General features: G+C 40.3%; 1 protein-coding gene across 7 annotated transcripts in view; it reads right to left on the bottom strand.

The window, feature by feature from the left end:
• The window catches only part of Large1 (LARGE xylosyl- and glucuronyltransferase 1), a 502,501-nt gene that overhangs the window by 229,355 nt on the left and 252,197 nt on the right, over positions 1–20,949 (bottom strand). For 6 of the 7 annotated variants that reach the window (XM_052166462.1, XM_052166464.1, XM_052166461.1 and 3 more), the window contains 2 exons: positions 18,241–18,323; positions 3,771–3,894 (listed from right to left, as the gene is read on the bottom strand). In XM_052166462.1, coding sequence (XP_052022422.1) covers positions 3,771–3,894; positions 18,241–18,323 — 207 coding nt within the window. Of the gene's footprint in view, positions 1–3,770; positions 3,895–16,907; positions 16,987–18,240; positions 18,324–20,949 lie in introns of those variants that run through there. The other variant, XM_052166465.1, reaches the window with a different exon arrangement.

Raw genomic sequence — 20,949 nt, 5'->3', positions numbered from 1 at the left:
TCCAGCCCAGAGGGCTGTCATGAGAAATGAGTGACAGTGTCCAGATTTCTCTGCCTCTACTACTCTCTTAACTCCACTCCCCCGATTCCCTAAATAAACTATTCTATGCTATAGCATTGTGTGGCTGGGTCCCTTGGCATGGGCCCACAGAGACAGCCCCTTCCCCCACACCTCCCCACACCCCCATAGAACATATCTTATTACCCTTTATCTTTTTATAATCACAACATTGGTACCCTGTGACTCGGATCTAGAAACTCTGCAAGTTTTCATCACACCTCAGCCACCACAAGAGATCCACACTCACTTGCCCAAACCAGTAAGTCCCCATTCTCTCTGGTCAGAGTGAGCATCCACATGATCTTAGGGAAGAGTTTGAGGATAGGAGACATTCAGTTTTTCACTGGCAGAACTTCTGCCTGGGCCCGCAGCTTGCTACAGCCTGAGGAGTTGCCTGGCCTTGGGAGCAGCAGGACATGCAGCATCCCAGCCCCTCAGCAGCTGCGTGTTGCCAGGGTCATCATGAGGTGGGGGTGGGGAGGGAACAGGGAAGAACTGCTCACTGCCCCAGACCTTCAGTCTTTCCCTGCCTGCTAGCAACCTTAGCAGAGACTTCTCTCCTTCTTCTCGCCCTCAGTTACTGGCACTGCAGCTGGTTCTGCCCGTTCGGTTCCTTGAGTCGTGCCAGGGGCACTAAATTGTTTTCGAACATATATTTTAAGGGATCTTCACACATACTGCCAGAATTCTGGTAAATGAAAAAAGGCCCAAATACTTACCTATCCATACTCCCACACCCCTAGCCCGTTCTCATGGCCTGCATGCTAAGTATGTGTCAGAGGCCTGAATCTGCCTGGACAAACTCAATTTCTGTCACCGCAGTTTCATGCTACTGCTGCCAGCTTTCTTATTCTGGTCCTAGCCATATGTTTCTTTGCTAATACAACAATATTCATTTCTCTCCGTACACAACCTGTGAAAGTTTCTTAAGATTCTCATTCCCATCCTCTCTTGACTACTGCTATTAAATTCTATTCAGCTATAACCATAGCCCTCAGTCCTCTCAGAAGTTTGTTAATTATTGAGTTTATGACAGACAGATTTCCCAAAGCCTCTAACAGTTTCTCCCATGAGGTCCCAGAAGATGTGGACACAGCTACAAGATACTGCCTGGATTGTGATATGATAATCACTGAGGGACACAGTGGACAAAACTAGATACCCTGAGTCAAATGACTTGGCAAAAATAAAGGGAAGTCATTTCTCATGTCAGTCATATCCATTCCACAGAGAAAAAGCTCTGTGTCTTCTGCACTTGAAAGCCAGACTGACTCTGCCCAAGTTGCCATTGAGACCATAGCAATCATGGGAACTATTGGCTAGTGGACTCTGTCATTTTTTTTTAAATAATAGAACTGCTAGATTTTTATTTCTCAGACTTCTGATTATATTGCCAGCTCGAGGGGGGGGAAAAACTTTCGTGGATGTAATCTGTTATCTCCTGACCTAAACTCAGTTTTCATTAATTAAATGCTTCATAGTTCCTCTTCTTGCAATGCCACTGTCCTAACATTATCTGAGTTCCTATAAATTTGCCTATCTTTAATAAAACATTCCAACTTTTCCAAACTTTTGATCTTCTTCCTTTTGGTCCACGAAAGGTTCTTCTTAAAGACTATTCATATGGTTAACTCATATTGCTATCTCCTTTATAAACTTATAAACTACAAGAAACCTACTCAGATCTACCTCTCATGTACCCAATAGGCTCCATCCAGATAAGGACATCTGCCTAACCTATTCCAGAAGGCGAGATTCCTCTGGGTTCCTCTACCTATACTAATGTGTTTAAGCACCTTGTCAAGTCCAGGCATTTACTACACCCAGAACAGCTCCAGAGAAGTGACCTTCAGATGCTGCACTCTACTCTCAGACACAAAAGCTTCTATTGGACCTTTTCCTTCTGACCAATCCTCAAATGGCTCTACAGATGCTGGACAGCAAGTAGGCAGCAAATTCTCCTAATACTGGACAAACATCCCCCATCCCCAGAGACACACTGTCCCCAATGTCAGCATGAAGCCACCAGATATCACAACTACAGTAATCCTGCTTTGCCATCACCTCTAATTTTTTGTTTTTTTTAAATTAGACCAAAATGGGGGTAGGGATGGGGGTTGGGGGAATGTTAGAATTCTGTCTAAGTTCCACCCTACAGTTAGTTACCTGGCCATAGACAGGTAGGCTTCTCCCCACATTTACCAGGTAGGCCTGGCCCACTATAAGAGAGGCTACTTGCCCTTTCCTCTCTCTCTTACTCTTATTCCTGTTTCCTGCTTGCTTCTCTTTTGCCTTCTTGGGCTCTATTCCCTTCCCCCCTCCCCACAGGGTCACAGCAGGCCTCTACTTCTCTACTTTCCCCTTAGTCTGCCATTCTCTGCCTCTTCTACTCTCCTAACTCCCCTGCCCACGCCCTAAATAAACACAAGTCTATGCTATACTGCTGTATAGCATAGGGGTTCCTCAGGGGGAAGGGATGCCTCAGCATGGACCTGCTAAGGCACCCCCGACTCCCACACCTCACCATACCCCAACAGAACATATTTCTATATTTCTTTATCTTTTTATAGTCACAACAGTAATTATTCAGAAAAATCTTCTCGGGGCATCAACATATATTCTTTCATCAGAAATTCTCACTTACCCCAAGACCTGGGAGTACAATCTTTCTGTCCCTGAAGAAACAAGCCAACATGGGCTGGAAATTGGTTTGAGTCTTATGACCAGTAAGTAACAAGTGCATGGAGTTAAGGCAAGTTCTGTCAGACTCTATGGTCAACATTCACACCTCAAGAGCTAGAGAATGATGATCTACTGTAAGACCCCCCAAAAACCGAGGGTGTCCCAGCACCCCACACCCCAGAAGGCGACACCCAAATCACTCTCGAGAAACGGTCTCGATGCAATAGCATGAGGATCTCTTTATTTCCAGAATCCTGGCTTCCACAGCCATACACCACGCAAGGGTAGAGGACTGAGGACCACGAGTGCCGAATTTCGACAGCTTTTATAAGTTTACGACAGAGCCCGAGAATCACAAACCAATCATTTCTTAGCATGGAGTGGAGAGCCCGAGAAATGTGAGCCAATTGATTTGTACCACTCCATAGTTTTTAGGCCAATCAGTTTAAATTATCGGAGCCTGCACTCAGTGGACCAATTAGTTTCTTATAATGTCTACAGCTGTGTGAACTCCTGCGTAGGGGTAATGGCATAAGTTTACAGAAGCAAGTTAAGCTTAGCCCATTTCCAGTTACCTTATGGGGCCAGGATCACCTATTCAAGGCCTGTCTGCTAGGTCTAAACAAAGAGCGGGCTCTGGAATGTGACCTTTTACCTAGTTTCTAACAAAGCGAAATAGCATTTTAAACTTCTGATTTCTTGGGGTCATTAGAGTTAGGCTGTATTATTTTCTATCCTTTCACTACCATCTACCACAATGTTCATGCATCAACTGACATCAGTGAACTTTAGCTTATATAGTGTACCTTGGTGGCTAGAATTGCACAGACCACAATAAAGTCTGTGTTGGCAGACCCGTTTTGCTAATGTGTTTCTTAATGATAAAGTCAGATAAGCATAATTAGAACAGACATTTCTCATTAGGAGCTGAGGTCTCTGCCCTTGAGACAGTCTAATTACTCCCCACCAAGACTCCCAGCTAGAGGAGATCATAGAAACTCTTCTCCCTTTACTCTTCCCTTCCATACCTTGAGCTCATCAGCATTATAGAAGTCCACTCTCACTGCAGGGACCATCCAGGTCTGAAAGAGTGTAGCCAGGATCTGCTCAGCAATAGAATCAGCAATGAGGTGGAAATGCAGAGGGTTCCGCCTGTGGAGGGTAAAGAAGGATACCAGAGTAGCATTAAGGGTCATGATTCTAGTTGCAAAACTAACCCCTTCCAAGCGAACAATGTGGGATACTCTCGCAGGCCACTGTGGAAGTGAATCAGGCATATAGCTCTACAGTGCTTCTTGGCGATAATATGAGAACGGCAAGGGAGAAAAGATATCAACTTCAACATTGAATTTCTGAGTGTGGACAAGATAGGACCAAAGAAAGTGAAACGCAATTCTCACATCTGTTATTAAAATGTCTTTATTCTAAAAATTTAAGTAGGGCATAATTAACAATTGTGACAACTTTTGCACCCACCAACTTGACATGCCAGCATTAATGCAAAAACATAATCACAGGGACTTTACCTTAAACTGGTGTGGGTAGATGGTAACATACTTCTCCATTACCTCAAAGATAAGTTGTGTTTTCTGCTTTTTCTTTTCTAAAACAAATCTATGTATTCACACTGCAGTCATCTGGAACCTCGACGGCGGATACTAGCTTGCCACTTTTTTAGTGGGTCCAATGGCTTTTACTCACTCAACTGTCTACAGCTTTCAGACCTTCCTGGAGAGTTTGTGAAAGCAGGATTCAGGGGGCGTTAGTAGTTTGAATATGAAATGTCCCCAATTTGACTTAGGTACTTGAATACTTGATCTCCAGATTTTGGTACAGTTTGGGCAGGTAGTAGAACCTTTAAAGGATTAAGATTTTGCTGAATTAAGTGACAGAGACTAGGTCTGAGGTTTTATAGCTTAAGCTCACTTCCTGTTCCTGTTTTACTTCCTTAACTGCAGAGATGTACCAATTGGCTTTGTGTCTCTCCCTCCTTCCCTCTTCCTTATGAAATGTATCCCCTTGAGTTGCAAGCTATAATAAATCATTTCTTTCTTAAGTTGATTTTGCTAGGATATTTTCTTACAACAAAGAGATATGTGACAATACTGAAAATTGGTCCTGGAAGAAAGGTTGTTATGAACTTGAACTATAATCTAGAATAAATCATTTAGTAAATTGTTCTGTCTCAAGTTTTTTGTTGAAACAAAAATGTAATGGGTACAGGGAAAAAATGGAAATGTGTTTTAAATTCAGTTCTGGCTCTTTCTGCAGCATTTACTTGAATCTGATAAATGATGAGCCAGCCTACCTCCATCTTATATAAAAACCATTGTACAGTAAAGATAAATGAGGCTCATTCCTGTTCATAATTAAAGTTCAGTCTCTCAAAATTGAGCTATAACCACAAATTGTTCTTTACTGTCAGTTCTAGGAAGCAACATGCACTCCTTGGCTTCACTTGGTTATTATAACCTACGATTACCTCGCTATGACTACCTATTGTTATAACTGCCTTGTTGAGAGCACCTTGCATACATCTTGGTTCTAGGCCTTTGAATTCTGTATTTGTAACCTATTTTGCCCACAAACCCCCTCATTTGGAAGCCCCCTACTGTTGAGCTATAAAAACTGCGCATTACTCATGTCCAATGTTGATCTCTTGAATCTCACCTTTAGGGAGAGACAGGACATGTACAAAAAAAGCTAGCGTTAATTAACTGTTTTTTAGAATTAATTTGGGCCTTGATTTGGGTTGGTAGTCTTTCTCCTCAAATCCTTGGGATTAGGAATAAATACCATTTACCCAGCCTTTCTAGCAATAAATAGTCCCGTCCATCTTCTACATCTCTGCTACATACACTCTCTACTTAGAGGTTCCAAGTTGGATCTCAGGAGATCAATGCACTGGCTTTGATTCATCCTGGTTCTGTAAAATAGTAATAGTGAACCTTGGAAAGTCTCATCTCTAAGTGTCAGTTTTTAAATCTTTTAAAATTTGTTTGATTATGATTACTTATCTATCTATCTATCTATCTATCTATCTATCTATCTATCTATCTATCATCTACATCAATTGGTCTCAAGTATATGAAGCAAATAAAAAATATATTGAAGTACTTGGGTGATGATGGCTATCATGATTACACCAAACCTTTGGTGATATCTCATGGATATTTTACTTATTTCTCCATACCTATGTCCTCATTCGACATATATATCATTCTACAAGTCCAGCATTCTTTCTAAAATGATCTCTTCGTTCTCTATTGTCTGTGTTGATATGGTAAGATCCCACTCCTACATTGAGTTAACAAGGATTTTAATGATCTCACCATCATTCTCATGTCTCTGTATTCCCATATGACTGTCTCCCATCCTTTCTACATAATAAGTTCCTGCCTGGGTCATAAACTCAGGGCAGTGTTCTTTAGCTATCCTACCCAAAGCAGCCCCATTTCTTCCCCCCAGGCTCAATCCCAGGTTCCTGTTTGGTTTCTTCCTCAAAGTTAGCAATGCTAATTCTGATGTAGCTATGCATTTTTCCTCTGGTATAAGGTGAGCTGCCAGAGGCAAAACTTTTATATTTCCACTAGGCACTGGCCTGGTTTCCTTTCACTGCCCAAGTGGGGCTTGGGAACTGCATGTCCCACTGCAGCTTCAAAAATATATACTGCTCTTCTGCAAGCTTGTGGCCTCTGCTTGAACCATCAGCAAACTGCTGGAATCACTGCCTTCTGCCTTGTTCACCAGAGTTAGTACGATGAACAATAAAGCTATGCATGGGACTAAGAACCTCCCATGACCTACTGGATTAAGACTGAAATTTGGGAGCTCCATTTTGTTAATGATCTCCAGAATTTTTTCAGTTTCTCATGCAAAGAATTACCTTGTCTTTGTTTAATGAAAAAAATAAGTGGATAAACAAAGACCAAGATGAGCCAAACTCCATCATAATTCGACAAAAGTAACTACAAGTTAAGTAGAGAAGCATTTTAAAGGAAATGGAGGTGGGACTTCTTCACCATTGGTGAGTATAACTAGTTTATAAAACTAGGGTTTAGTTGTTCTGCTTCGGCAGTCATGGGGAGATCCCATGCCTGCATTTGTAAGAAATACTAAATATGAGCCTTTTCTATCAAATACTTGGAAAACTCATATTTAAAACAGGGAATTAAAATCTATTTACCCCAAGTTGTAAGAGTTGCCCCCCCCCCCAAATCTTTTACCATAACTACTCCCAAAACGCAGGACAATCTTTGCTTGCCCAAAGGCCCAGGAATTCTAGGCTGCATTCTTGGAATTTCATGACCTGGAGCAGTGACCCTTTTGCCCTTGAAGCCCTGACTCCTTTCTCCTTCCTCCTTCATTCCTTATGTACCAATTCTTTTATGAATGGCCAAGTGAATAAAACTGTGTGGCAGGAACTCAGCAAATAGGGAAAAACAGAGTTACCACCTAAATTAAAATAAATATCAAGTACACTTCTTGTCAATGAGTTTGTTCTTTGGGGCATACAAGCTGGATCAAGTGTTAGGATTCTGTCTACACTCCACCCCCACAGTTACCTGGCAACAGCCAGGGATGCTCCCCCCCATAGTTACCTGGCAACAGCCTGGTAGGCCTGGCTTCTTGCTCACTCCTCTCTCTCTTGTTCTCTTGCTTCTCTCTGGCCCTCTTGGGCTCTTCCCTTCCCTCCTCCCTTTTCCATTGTCTTCCCCCTCTCCCCATGTTCACGGCTGGTGTCTAATTCTCTACTTTCTCCCTCTTTCTGCCTTTCTCTGCCTCTACTACCCTCTTATCTCCCCTAACCATGCCCTGAATAAACTCTATTCTATAATATACTGTGCTCTGCCAGGTCCCTCAGTGGGAAGGGATGCCTCAGCATGGGCCCGCTGAGACCTCCCCTTCCCCCATACCTCACCACACACATTCCATAGAACGTATTCTATCTTTTAATATACACACCATCAAGACTGTAGTTTCACCTTGTCCAGATACTTCATTTGAAGTGATGGTGTCTTCCTTTGTGATTCCAAACTTATTTCTTACAGAAGGAAGAGTAACTCTGCTTCTATGGATAGAAATTGTATAGGGTATTTCTTACTGGTTCAGGCCTTCAGGTACTAAAAATGTTCAGTCTCAATAAATACTACTTCAATGTCCATCTAGCTCCTGTAGTATCTGGGACAGAACATCAAGGGGGTTTTCTTCCCTGCTCTCAGGAGTTCTCTATCATTTTTCCTTAATAAATGTACATTTGCTCTGCTCAGGTTTGTCCTTGCTTCCGATTATGTCCTTATACATCTTAGGCATAAGAAAATAAACTCTGACAACACTGGCTTAGGGTACCCTTTGGTGAAAACTGTCCTATCTTCAGACATCTTAGATCCCCAGATTGAGTTCTTAAATAGACAAGAAAGTCTATACTATTCTCACAAATCACGCACACCACTTAGGTTTGGCATCTAAAAAAGAGAGGGGAGCAGGGATAAATAAGTCTTCACTAAATTAAAACAAGCATACAAAAAACAAAACAAGACAAAAACTGGTTGCCCCTGATCACTACAATGTGGAAGACACAGAAGGCCGCTTGTAGATCCAAAGGAAGGATCCAAGAACCTGATCATCTTAGCACCCTCATCTTATCACCCTAAAGCCCAGGATTACAAGGAATAATTATGTGCTGCTGATAAGAAGGGAGGGAGGGAGGAAAATAAATAGAACTTTTGTGCTTGGAAGGATATAAATAAAGTAAAAATCATTACTCAAGAGTAGGAGAAAAATATCTGCAATGTGTAACTGATGAGGGATGTTAGGATGATAAAGGTCATTTACCACACACACAAACAAAAAAAGACAAGTATTCCAATTAAAAATCCTGGAGCAGTGCTAAACAGCCATTTCTCAAGAAAGATTTACAAATGGTCAATAAGCACTTGAAGAGACACTCAATCTCATTAATCCCCACAGAAATGCAAAATGTAAACGCACAATGAGATGGCTCTGCATACCCATTAACATGCTTAACATAAAAACACTGACAACAGCTTGGCTGGGGAGGACTCTGAGCCAGCAGCCATTACTGGTGAAATTTAGCAATTTCTAAAAAATGAAATGAAATGAAAATTAGCACAGAAATACCATTTCTGAGCTACTAAGAAAATTCCTCTCCTAGTGACAAACAAAAAAAAAAAGTGTGTGTGTGTGTGTGTGTGTGTGTGTGTGTGTGTGTGTGTTTGTGCACTTACATGAGCGACTGTATTGCCTGTGATCTAGAAAGTAACTCTCCACTGATATGCATTCATGCAACCTTACTTAAACCAGTGGGCTAAAAAGAGAGGAGGGGGCAGAGATGAGTTGGTTTTTGATTTTGCTGGTGTTTTTGTTTTGATTTTAAGCAGTAGAGTTTTTCTGGAGTCTTGGTGAGCTGAACTCAGGGAGCTCATACAAAGAATGAACTCTACCGTTCGTGGAAGCATGTCCTAGTCTCCTTTCTTAGAAGTTAAACGTCAAAGAGGTTTTGGGGACTGAAAGAATAGAAAATACAGCTAACTCCAGACTTCTAAGGGAGCCCCAAGCACTTCATATTCCAGAGCCTGCTCTTTGCGCTCTTTGTTGGAAACTAGGTAAAAGGTCACATTCCAGAGTCTGTCCTTTAAGACTTAGGCAAAAAGGTCTTGAGTAGGTAGGTGATCCTGGCCCCACAAGGTTACTGGAAATGAGCTAAGCTTAACTTGCTTCTGTAAAAGGCTTATGCCATTACCTATCCAGGAGTTCACAAGGCTATAGACTCCAAGAAAATAGAAAACTAATTGCTCCACTGAGCGCGGGCTCCGATAATTTAAACTGATTGGCCTAAAAACTATGGAGTGGTACAAATCGATTGGTTGGTGATTCGCAGGCTCTGTTGTGAACTTATAAAAGCTGTCGCAATTCAGCACTCAGGGTCCACAGTCCTCTACCCCTGTGCAGTAATATGGCTGTGGAACCCAGAATTCTGGAATAAAGAAATCCTCATGTTATTGCATACAGACCATTTCTCACGAGTGATTTGGGTGTCGCTTTCTGAGGCGTGGGATGCTAGAGCACCCTCGGTTTTTGGGGGTCTTACAGACCTGGCTAGGGTAACAAGCCTATTAGAGTGGATTCACTTTAAGAGAAACTTATTTTCCTTCCCCAAATTTGTGCATTCTTTTATTCTGTTTTTATAAGTAAAAAAATAATTTAATTAAAAAATTGTATGTGCAGTTTTCTTGTGCATTAGAAATCATATTACATTTTACCATGAGAAGCTTTGCATTTTATCATGTTATTTTAGTACACTTATTAAAGTAACCACAAGGGTTTTTTCTTTAGTCTTTTTTTTAAATATTATCTTTTATTTGATATATTCTTTATTTACATTTCAACTGATTTTCCCTTTCCTAGATCCCCTGTCCCCGAAAGTCCCATAAGCCCTCTTCCCTCCCCCTGTTCCCCAGTCCACCCCTTCCCAATTCCCTGTCCTGGTATTCCCCTACACTGCTGCAAAGCAATCTACAGATTCAATGTAATCCCCATCAAAATCCCAACTCAATTCTTCATAGACTTAGAAAGAGCAATTCTCAAATTCATCTGGAATAACAAAAAACCCAGGATAGCTAAAACTATTCTCAACAGTAAAAGAACTTCTGGGGGAATCAGTATCCCCAACCTCAAGCAGTATTACAGAGCAATTGTGTTAAAAACTGCATGGTACTGGTACAGTGATAGGCAAGTAGATCAATGGAATAGAATTGAAGACCCAGAAATGAACCCACAGAATTATGGTCATTTGATCTTTGATAAAGGAGCTACAACCATCCAGTGGATAAAAGATAGCCTTTTCAACAAATGGTGCTGGTTCAACTGGAGGTCAGCATGCAAAAGAGTACAAATTGATCCATTCTTTTATCCTTGTACTAAGCTCAACTCCAAGTGGATGAAGGACCTCCACATAAAACCAGACACAATGAAACTAATAGCAAAGAAACTGGGGAAGACCCTTGAGGGCACAGGCACAGGGGAAAATTTCCTCAACAGAACACCAATAGCTTATGCTCTAAGATCAAGAATTGACAAATGGAACTTCATAAAACTACAAAGTTTCTCTAAGGCAAAGGACACTGTCAAAAGGACAAAACAGCAACCAACAAATTGGGAAAAGATCTTTACCAACACTACATCCTTACATCCAACAGAGGGCTTATATCCAAGATATACAAAGAACTCAAGAAGTTAGACTCCAGAGAACCAAATCTCCCCCTTAAACTTGGGGTACAGAGCTAAACAAAGAATTTTCACCTGAGGAATATCGAAAAGCTGAGAAGCACCTAAAGAAATGTTCAACATCCTTAGTCATCAGGGAAATGCAAATCAAAACAACCCTGAGATTTCACTTCACATCAGTTAGAATGGCTAAGATCAAAAACTCAGGAGAAAACAGGTGCTGGCAAGGATGTAGAGAAAGAGGAACACTCCTCCACTGCTGGTGGGGTTGCAAATTGGTACTACCACTCTGGAAGTCAGTCTGCTGATTCCTCAGAAAACCGGGAATGATACTTCCAGAGGACCCTGCTATACCACTCCTGGGCATATACCCAGAGGATTCCCCAGCATGCAATAAGGATATATGCTCCACTATGTCCATAGCAGCCCTCTTTATAATAGCCAGAAGCTGGAAAGAACCCAGATGTCCCTCAACAGAGGAATGGACACAGAAAATGTGGTATATATACACAATGGAGTATATTCAGCCATTAGACACAATGAATTCATGAAATTCTTAGACAAATGGATGGAACTGGAGAACATCATCCTAAGTGAGATAACCCAGTCTCAAAAGAACACTCATGATATGCACTCACTAATAAGTGGATATCAGCCTAGAAGCTTTGAATACCCAAGACACAATGCACATATCAAATGATGCACAAGAAGAAGCAAGGAGTGGCCCCTGGTCCTGGAAAGGCTCAGTGGGGCAGTGTAGGAAAATTTGTGCCTTCTAACGCAGTCCCTACGACCTGCCCTTTGGTTCAGTTTGGCTGGGTCCTTCTGTTAGGAATCAGGCACTTCCCCTGTACTACCCTCAGGAATTCAGTGCCAGAAGCTAGATCATCACCAGCTATAGCTACACATAATCCTTTAAAAGGTCTCCATTTTCAAAGACTGCTGTCTAGCTCTGTCTGTCTGTCTGCCCGTCATGTTCCTACTCTGCTGCTCTCCAGTAATCTTTCTTTTTTCCGCTTGAGAGTTGTTGCATAGTATGATGACTGTAGCACTGCTTGACTCTTGATCTACCAACGTAATCTAGTGGTGGTGCTATTTATGCTTTTAAACTAGCTAATGATTTGAACTTTCTTACTGTTTTTCTAAAACTCCACTACTGTGACATGGCTTCCTAGAGGCATAGAGATGAACACCAAACCAGCTTAAATTAACTAGTTTCCTATTCTGGGCAGCTGCCAGGTTTAGAGCTTGCTTGTCCCGGAGTTTTCCTTTAACTCTAATAAACTGTCCTCAAGCTCCTGTTTAAATTCATTGTTTGTCCTTGAGCTTCCATTTCTGCTGCTTCTTACATTTACTTATTACTGAGACTAAGAACACCAAGAGAGGTCTCCACTTTTCCAAGTATCTCATGATGGCTCTGCTGAGAATCCCTAAGATCAAGACTTCCTTGACTTTTTACTTCTTTAATTGGCAGAGAAAAATAAGCCCATGCCTACAACCTACAGTCAAAGTCAATACGAATTTGCCTAAAGCCCAATGGTCACCAGAGGCTCCTGAGTTTTTGTCTCATACCTAAATATAGTAAGTAAACAAGAAGTGAGGCCCCCAAAACAAACAAACAAAAAAAAAACCAAAGGAAAACAACAACAACAACAAAACAAGCAAAACAAAAGAAAACAGCTTTATTAAGGAGTAAATGAGACGGGACTCTGAGGAATGAATACCCTCCTTTTGCACCATAAAATGGCATTAATTGCGTAGTATGGCATGAACTGAGTGGAAACTGTAAAGATCTTTATTTAGATAGATCATTTTTGAGTATTAGCATGTGCTGAGACAACAATCAACGTAAACCCTTTAACATGCGCCTTAAACCAAGGAAAAGAGTGATCATTCCTTACTCAACCAGATTGGTCTCCTTAGGCCACTTCTTGTCCCAACTTCTTTAACTTATGTTTTAGGCTACTGATTTGGTCACGTTCAACTTTATTGGCTCCTCAGCTACCGCAGAAGCTGCAGCTACTTCTTTTGTGGTGCTACCACCTCCCTCAAAATTGAAAGGTAAATGTGTTAAGAAGGCATTCAGTAAGAAGTGAATGGGAGTAAAAAAAAAAAAAGGAAATGTGGTGTAGATGATTAAAATAGACACTCATGTATGAAACTGTCAAAGAAAAAATAGTAAATAATAAAAAATGTATACACAATTATTCTTTTTAGTTTGGTTGCTTTTTTGTTTTGTTTTGTTTGCTTGTTTGTTTGTTTGTTTATTTTAGAGACAGGGTTTCTCTGTGTAGCCCTGGCTGTCCTGGAACTCACTCTGTAGACCAGGCTGGGCTCGAACTCAGAAATCCACCTGTCTTTGCCTCCCAAGTGCTAGGATTAAAGGCGTGTGCCACCACCGCCCGGCTATCACAATTATTCTTAATACAGTCATTCTTAATATCCAACACATAGTAAATATCAAAGTGACCATCAACTAATGATAAATACAGAACAAAACATTCATGTGGGAACACTGACCAACAGTAAAATGGAAAGAAATTTAGCAATGTTGTGCCATGAAAGAACCATGAATCCTCATTTGAAGGGAGAAAAGGGGGTGAGGAAGACTAAATATTGCATTATTCACATGGCAACAAAATGTCCAGTCTAGGCAAATATAAAGACAGAGAACAGATTGATGATGTGAGAAGAATGAGAGACTCTCTGTTTCCTAAACTGTTCCCACATTTAAGGTCGGCATGCAATAAATAGAACAGTGCAGAAAGCAAAGATTAAATCATTACTGTTCTCCTGCCTCTCCTTATCTTGCCAGAAAAGTGCCAAAGCTCCCAAAGGCAATCAAGGCCTACTTTCATCACAATTACGCAAAGCTGTAGAAGTTGTGATCGTCTTTACTTACTAAGCTCACAATGCAACAGCAATTTTCAGCAAAGAAAAGAGCCAGTGATGGCAACAGCAGCCCTTTGTGAAACACTGACACTTATGACTATTTCAGGAGATTCCTAGTAGCAGGATCTGGGATCAAAGCATCCCTGAATTGAAGAAGGCTAAATAGCCACTATAATATGGGAAAAATAAGGGAAAACTTAATATGTTTATTAGATAACAGAAAGGGGGCACCTTTCTAGAAGAAACAAGAGGCTACAGGGTATAGCTAAAGCATCATGAATTCTAGAGAGCTGCAGGAACAAGTCTAGAACTAAAGGATTGCCATCTACCCAGCAGTGGCCTTAAATGAGTCACTTAAGCTCTCTGGGCTTGGGTTTTTCTTGAGTTATAGGGATGGTAGAATTTACTGTATTGGGTAAGAGAAATTAAAATTCAATAATCCACTTGAAGCTCAACATGTAAGGAAAAAGAGGATTTCTCCGAGTGCCTCTACAGGCATCTATGTGGTCAAAGGCATCAGTCCTATGTCTTAGTTTTACTCGAAACACAGATGCCTAAGCTTTTAAATCCTTTTATGCTCACAAGATTCATGATCTCACAAGAACAAATTGTCAGGGGAGAAAAATGATGATGGGTATTGCAACAATGATAACACTGTCTATACCTCCACCAAAAATGATGATGCATACTAAAGGAAATGGTAATGATATTAAAGTGGAGAGAAAAGCAAGCATACTGGGCTTAAACTCGGCCCTGTTCATCTCCTGGATGTGAGATCTGGAGCAATGGCTTTGCCATCTTGGTTGTCAACAATTCATTAAAAAAGAGGTTATCAGTTTCAAAGAGATTAAGGAGGATTCTATGGAAGGTTTGAAGGAGACTGTAATATAAGCTACATGGAAGGTATTATAATCTCAAAAGTAAAAGAAAAAAGGGTTTCAGTAATCCTTTAAGACAAAGATCCTTCAGTAGTCATGTGGGGCCAGGGTCTTCAGCATATATTCTGAAACTTCTTTCCAGAAGGATGGAGAATATTCAGTGTCATCCTGTTATGCAACTGTGCATGTCAGTCTCTTACTGTATTTTAAAATATAGCATGTCCACTGTAGCATACTGCAGAAGTAAAACTGATTTGACATAACAAAGCATTCCTTAAATGAAAATTTGTTGAAAATCTTGTCTGGAAAATAAATTTAATTAATGTAATTAACAGTGAAAGCCAAAACAAACATCCTAAATCATGATTAATCTATTATTATTAACAGTATGAAGGTACTTCATTTATCAAAGATTATCCTAAACTATGACTAGTCTATCTATTGTTATTAACATCAGGAAGGTACTTCCTTTGTCAATGTGTTTGATAATCATGTCTTCATCAATCCCCATAATGTACTTGGGAGGGATGAAAGCTATTTTTAGCTCGACTTTCTCAGCTAAAAGTCTTTCAAGCATCCTTTTGTTTTAATGTCCAAAGTCACTATCAGTAGCAAATTAATTCACAATTATTCTCATTTATATAATGTCAAGGTGAGGAAGGGACTCCAATGGTTGTTTTGATCAGGAAAGCTAAGCACTGACCATCATGGTGCAGACTTCATGTTCATAACTCGCACTAGTAATGAGCTCTCTCCCAGATGTCTATGCCTCCGTTGAAGGAGGTTATGCCTTCCACAGCTGCTAATAAAACTGCTATTTTTAAACTGAATGTCTTTGTACTAAATAGATTGCTTATCCTCAACAACCACCAGTTTATAAGATGTGTAGTGAAAGCAACAGGAAGGAAAATTTTGCAAAAACAAACAAACAACAACAACAAAACCCACAAAATTTGGATCTTCCTGACCTAAACATTTGTCATAACTGAGAAATAGAACAAATGATTATCTTTAATCATACAACCTCCCTTTCATGAAATAAAAGGCTTTTGAACTGTATCTGTTGGGGACTCTCTAGTCCTGGAGACAAGGAATAATGAGATGGCTAAGAATTTCCAATCTGGCTTATGTGCAGTCTTCATAGTGTCTGGATACACGCAGCAATGAGGGTGTGAGGTCACAAAAGTTGGGAACTACATAGTGAATACAGTCATGGAATAGAAGACATTTGGCTTCACATGAGAACATTCAGCCAATTTCCACCTGACAGTCCTATGATGTCTTAAACTGTATACCTGAAATCATAGTTTCAGTGGGTCAGAAGAAGAACAACTTACCAGCCTTTGTTCCTAATTAAAATATTGTTATATTTTGGTTTGATATTCATGCTCTGTATCTCATCCTTGATATTGGAAGGTATGAAATGTGATCTTTGGTTAATAGGCCAGCTGACTGAAGCTACATAAAAGGACCCATACAAAAGATATGCTAGGGAAGATGGTAATGAAAAATGTTATTACATAGAAAGTCAGTTTGGGACTGATGTGATCCACAGAAAGTTAGCAGATAAAACAAAAGGTTAAAACAATTTGCTGAAGGCCTCTTGGTGCTACAGGGGCATGAATGTGAACATAAATTCAGTGTAGGTTTGTTTCAGGTTCCTTACTAAAGGACCCCCCAGGAGCACTTTATAAACAAACGCACATTCACTATTTGGATTTTTTTCTTTATATGAGGGACAAAGAGAAATAAGACATAATCTCTGTCCCAAAAAGGTTCATATTTCTGCTACAGAAGCAATTGTGGATAGATACACAGCGATCAACAAGATACACTGAGAAGAAGGTAAACATGGTTTTGTGGCTTGCCAAATAGAAGCTTGAACACATACTGAGGGTTCAAACCAGCTCCCTGATATAGTTAGTGTAAGTGTGAAATTTTATAATGTAAGAAGGCAATTGATGGCTTGGGATTGGGGAAAGAGTGGGTAGACAGAGCAGGAGAACAAATGGTGGTGAGAGCAAGGAGCTACAAAAAGGTCAGAGTGCCAAGTCATGACGTCACTGAAGGGATAGATAAGAAAATGCTATGAAGAACAGCATTAATTCCTAATGGTACGACAGTTGGGATAATGAAGTTCTAACTTACCTACAGACATCATGGATAGATACAACTTACAAGACCAGAGATTCCTGTCTCAAACACCATTCTGGAGTCAGAGAGGGTAGACAGAAAGAACAGACATCTGGGAACCAAAAAAGGTATGTCCAGATTAGTGACCTGTGGGCACGAACCGGATAGAAATTAAAAGAGAGGACCTGAAATATCTCTAAGAGGGAGTGCTACATGGTGCTGGAGAGAGAAAAGATGGTTGGGAAACTGATGTAGAAGGGGGAAGAAAAGATACCTCCACATATTCGCAGTGTTGCTAGGTCTGATTTGGAAATTCATCTGAGTGATTATACTGCACTCTCTATGCAGATGAACAAAGAACTTCTCAGTAGTGTTCCTTCTGCTAAGAATGTTCAGGATCCTGACTCATCTTTGTCTGTCTATATTATGGGTTACAATTATACATGAAATTTATCAAAATCTCTGATAAGCAGTCAGAGAAGAGCCAGGGATTGACGATTCAATTCTAAATGTGTCCTTAAGTATGTCTAGATAATAAACATGACTATCCAAAGGAAGGCAGAAAGGTCCATGAAAAAGCAGCATATAGAAGAGATAAATGATATATGTACCTATGTTTCCCAGAGGAAGAGAACTAACCTGACTGGTCTCATAGAGACCCACAAGGTCTACCTATAACTGCTATGGATGTTCATTTTAGCATAACATAAAAAGGGATTTCTGACAGTCAGAAGTACCCAGAAACGGGACAAGTCAAGCTGAGCATTATTTTGTTTTCATTGGTGCCATCCCACACTAATACAGACTAGGGGTAGCTGGAATCAGAAATTCATTTTGCCACAGTTCTACAAGATGTAAATGTGAGGTATTGAAGTCAAGTTCCTTGGCTAAGTGCCTTCACAGTCTTCTTACTAAATATATATGTCCCAATCTTACATTTTTAACACTAGTCACACTGGGTTAGGGTCCATCACAGTGTGCCTACTTTAATTTAATTTTCTCTTTTTAAAACAATATCAACAAACCTATTTCAAAGAACCGAGTACAAAATAACCTGCCAACCGAAATGAAAAAAAAAAAAAAAAGAAAGAAACAAATCTGGAGAGTATAGAGTAGTAGAAACAGAAGTATGTAACTTGGGATGTTCTTGTAGTTCTAAAGGCTGGCAATGCTAAACCCCTGCTATTAACAATAGTTAAAGTGATGTTCTGCCTCATATGTTGGACAAACATTACATTTTCATGACAGTATAAATAATGAGTAAAATAAGCACATTCTTACATAATCTTCCCCAAGATAACGTGCAGTTATCAACTGTTAACAGAGTACAAGCACAGACCCATCTTACCTATGAAAAAGGACGGACTTCACCAGGGTGACAACATCCCTGCTGGCATTGTATCCAGCACAGACGATGGCCACATGGATGGTCTAAAAGGAAAGGAACAGAGAATGAACAGGCATATAGACAGAAGTAGGCCATTCTGTATTTGTAGGCCCGCAGGAAAGAAATATCACCTAAATTTCCTGTTGGGATCATATAAAACAAGGACTCTGTCTGCAGCTGTTGAAAGTAACTTGAGACAGTTACTAACGTCCTTTTAATTGGTTTTTGGAGGTTTCATCATTTGGAGGCCATTAACACTCTTTTCAATTACATTTTAGAGATGAGATCAATGGTGATTGGCTCAAATAGGTAAAAAGTTAGTCCCCTGTTCCCAAGCCAGGAGACAATGGCAACTGGCAAGAGCGAAGAAATTTGCCCCAGTGGGCCAATCATCAAAGTTTTCTGAGAAGTTATAGTTCAGAGTGTGAACTGTTTTTCCGAAATGGCTTAGGGTCAGGTTAATGTGAAAGTATGCAAAAGAGCCAATGTACAGCTCAAGGCCCAATCTGCCACAGCATTCTAGGAATTAAAGGGCAGAATTGAGAGGGGCACTACCAATCATCTCACTTAAGCTATTACCAGTATTGTCTACAAACATAATCCCAGGTGGCTGTGGGAAAGTTTGAGGGTCAGCCAATAACTGCAACATAAGGCATGAGTCTCAGTTATTATGGTTGCTGTGCTAAACACTTGACTAAAGTAACATCAATGAGGAAATGTGTAGTTTGGATTATGGTTTAAGATCCCTCACTGGCAGAGCAAGCATGAATCCCATTGCATATATCTTACAGAATCAAAAACTAGTTGTGTAACATCTTTCAACTTTTACTCTGCTTGAGCCTACAATCAATGGAATGATTCTACTCACATTAAAGGTAAGTCTTCAGTTCTAAGTTATTTCTCTCTAAAATTCACCTCAAGGACACACTGAGAGGTGTATTGTCCAGTGATTCTAAACCTAGGCAAGTAGATTACTGAGATTAATCACCATAAATACAAGTGCCAACTAGACATCCAAACTTACTTCATTTTTAAATAAATAAAAAAATTCATTCCACCTCTGGTCCTCTAAGCCTCATGACCATGTTAGAATGCAAAATACATGCATTTCATGATTACAATTGATGTAAGTCATAACATTTTCATTATTGTTCAAAACTTCAGAGTAAAGTGTTTTCTGAGATGCAAGTCAATTTCTTATCTGTGGAGACCTATAATATCAGAAAATGAATCAGTCATTTCTCATATAAAACAGCGCAGTAAACATTCTCATTTGTAAAGAGCGGAATGAAAGAAAGCCAAGGACAAACTCGACTACAGCAAGAATAAAACCAAGCAGGACAAACAACAAAGCTTGCAGTTCTCTGTAAAGCAATATGTGGGAGTCATGAAGACATTACCACGGTCCCACCATTGTTCTATTACTATTTCCCCTTGGAAAACTACCTCTACTTTATACCCACAGCTTTTCTTGGGGGTATATATCTGGTTAGTGGAATAGCTCAATACTCTAGGATCCCTAACACAGGATAGAATTCAACATCACAGATTTATACCCAGCCATATTGGATATCCCCTACAAGAATATGCCCAGCAAAACATTACCTCAAATGAGTGGCTTTCTAGAGTCTTTATGCAAGTCCTCATGACCCATTCTTTTTGTTTGTTTGTCTTATTGTATATTTTCGTTATTTACATTTCAAATGTTATTGCCTTTCCTGGTTCCCCCATCTCACAAACTCCCTAGCCCATCCCCGCCCTGCTTCTTGTACCCACCCCAATCCCACCTCCCCAACCTCCATTCCCCTACACTGAGGCATTTATCAAGCCTTCATAGGACCAAGGACCTCTCCTTCCATTGATGCCTGACAAGACAGTCCTGTGCTACATATGCAGATGGAGCCATGTGTACTCCTTGGTTAATGGCTTAGTCCCTGGGAGCTCTGAGGGGTCTCGTTGGTTAATATTGTTGTTCTTCCTATGAGGTTGCAACCCCCTTCAGCTCTTTCAGTCCTTTCTCTAACTCCTCCATTGGGAACCCCATGCTCAGTCCAATGGTTGGCTGCCAGAATGCGCCTCTGTATTTGTAAAACTCTTGAAACTTGCAGGTATAACAATGTTCTGTCATTGAATTAAAAATGACCAAAAAAAAAAAAAATCTCACTATATTTTTAAAAAGCTGTCAGTCAGGCTTGCACATATGGGTTGGCTGAGGTTAACGAGGTTTTTGTTTGTTTGTTTGTTTTGTTTTAATTAACTTTAAATGGGGTGGGGGTGAGGAGAGAGGAAGGGAGAAGAGAAAGAACAGCAAGAGGAAGAAAGGGAAGGAAAGAGAATCTTTCTCCCTCCCCCTCTCTGCTCTTGTCCTTGTCCTTGTTCTTGCCCACCCATACCAGGGAGTGACTTGAATACTTGAAAATTCCTTGCTAGCTGCCCCACTCTCAGATGGCCATCATGTCCCCACCTCATCATCAGCTCTCCCTTCACTTACTGCATTGTACAGACATTGTTTTCTATTTTGGGCACATGTTGAACAAGTCTGGGAATGAATGCTCTAATATAGGACAACTTTAATAAGAAATCATGATATGTTAAAGAATCCAGAGTCCCTAACTATACACTCTGTCCCTCTCCTCCTGAAGCACAGACTTCTTTCAATAAAAACACATC

The sequence above is a fragment of the Apodemus sylvaticus genome, chromosome 21 (genome assembly GCF_947179515.1).
Source record: "Apodemus sylvaticus chromosome 21, mApoSyl1.1, whole genome shotgun sequence".
NCBI lineage: Eukaryota > Metazoa > Chordata > Mammalia > Rodentia > Muridae > Apodemus > Apodemus sylvaticus.
This window is presented reverse-complemented; position numbering and strand designations above follow the sequence as displayed.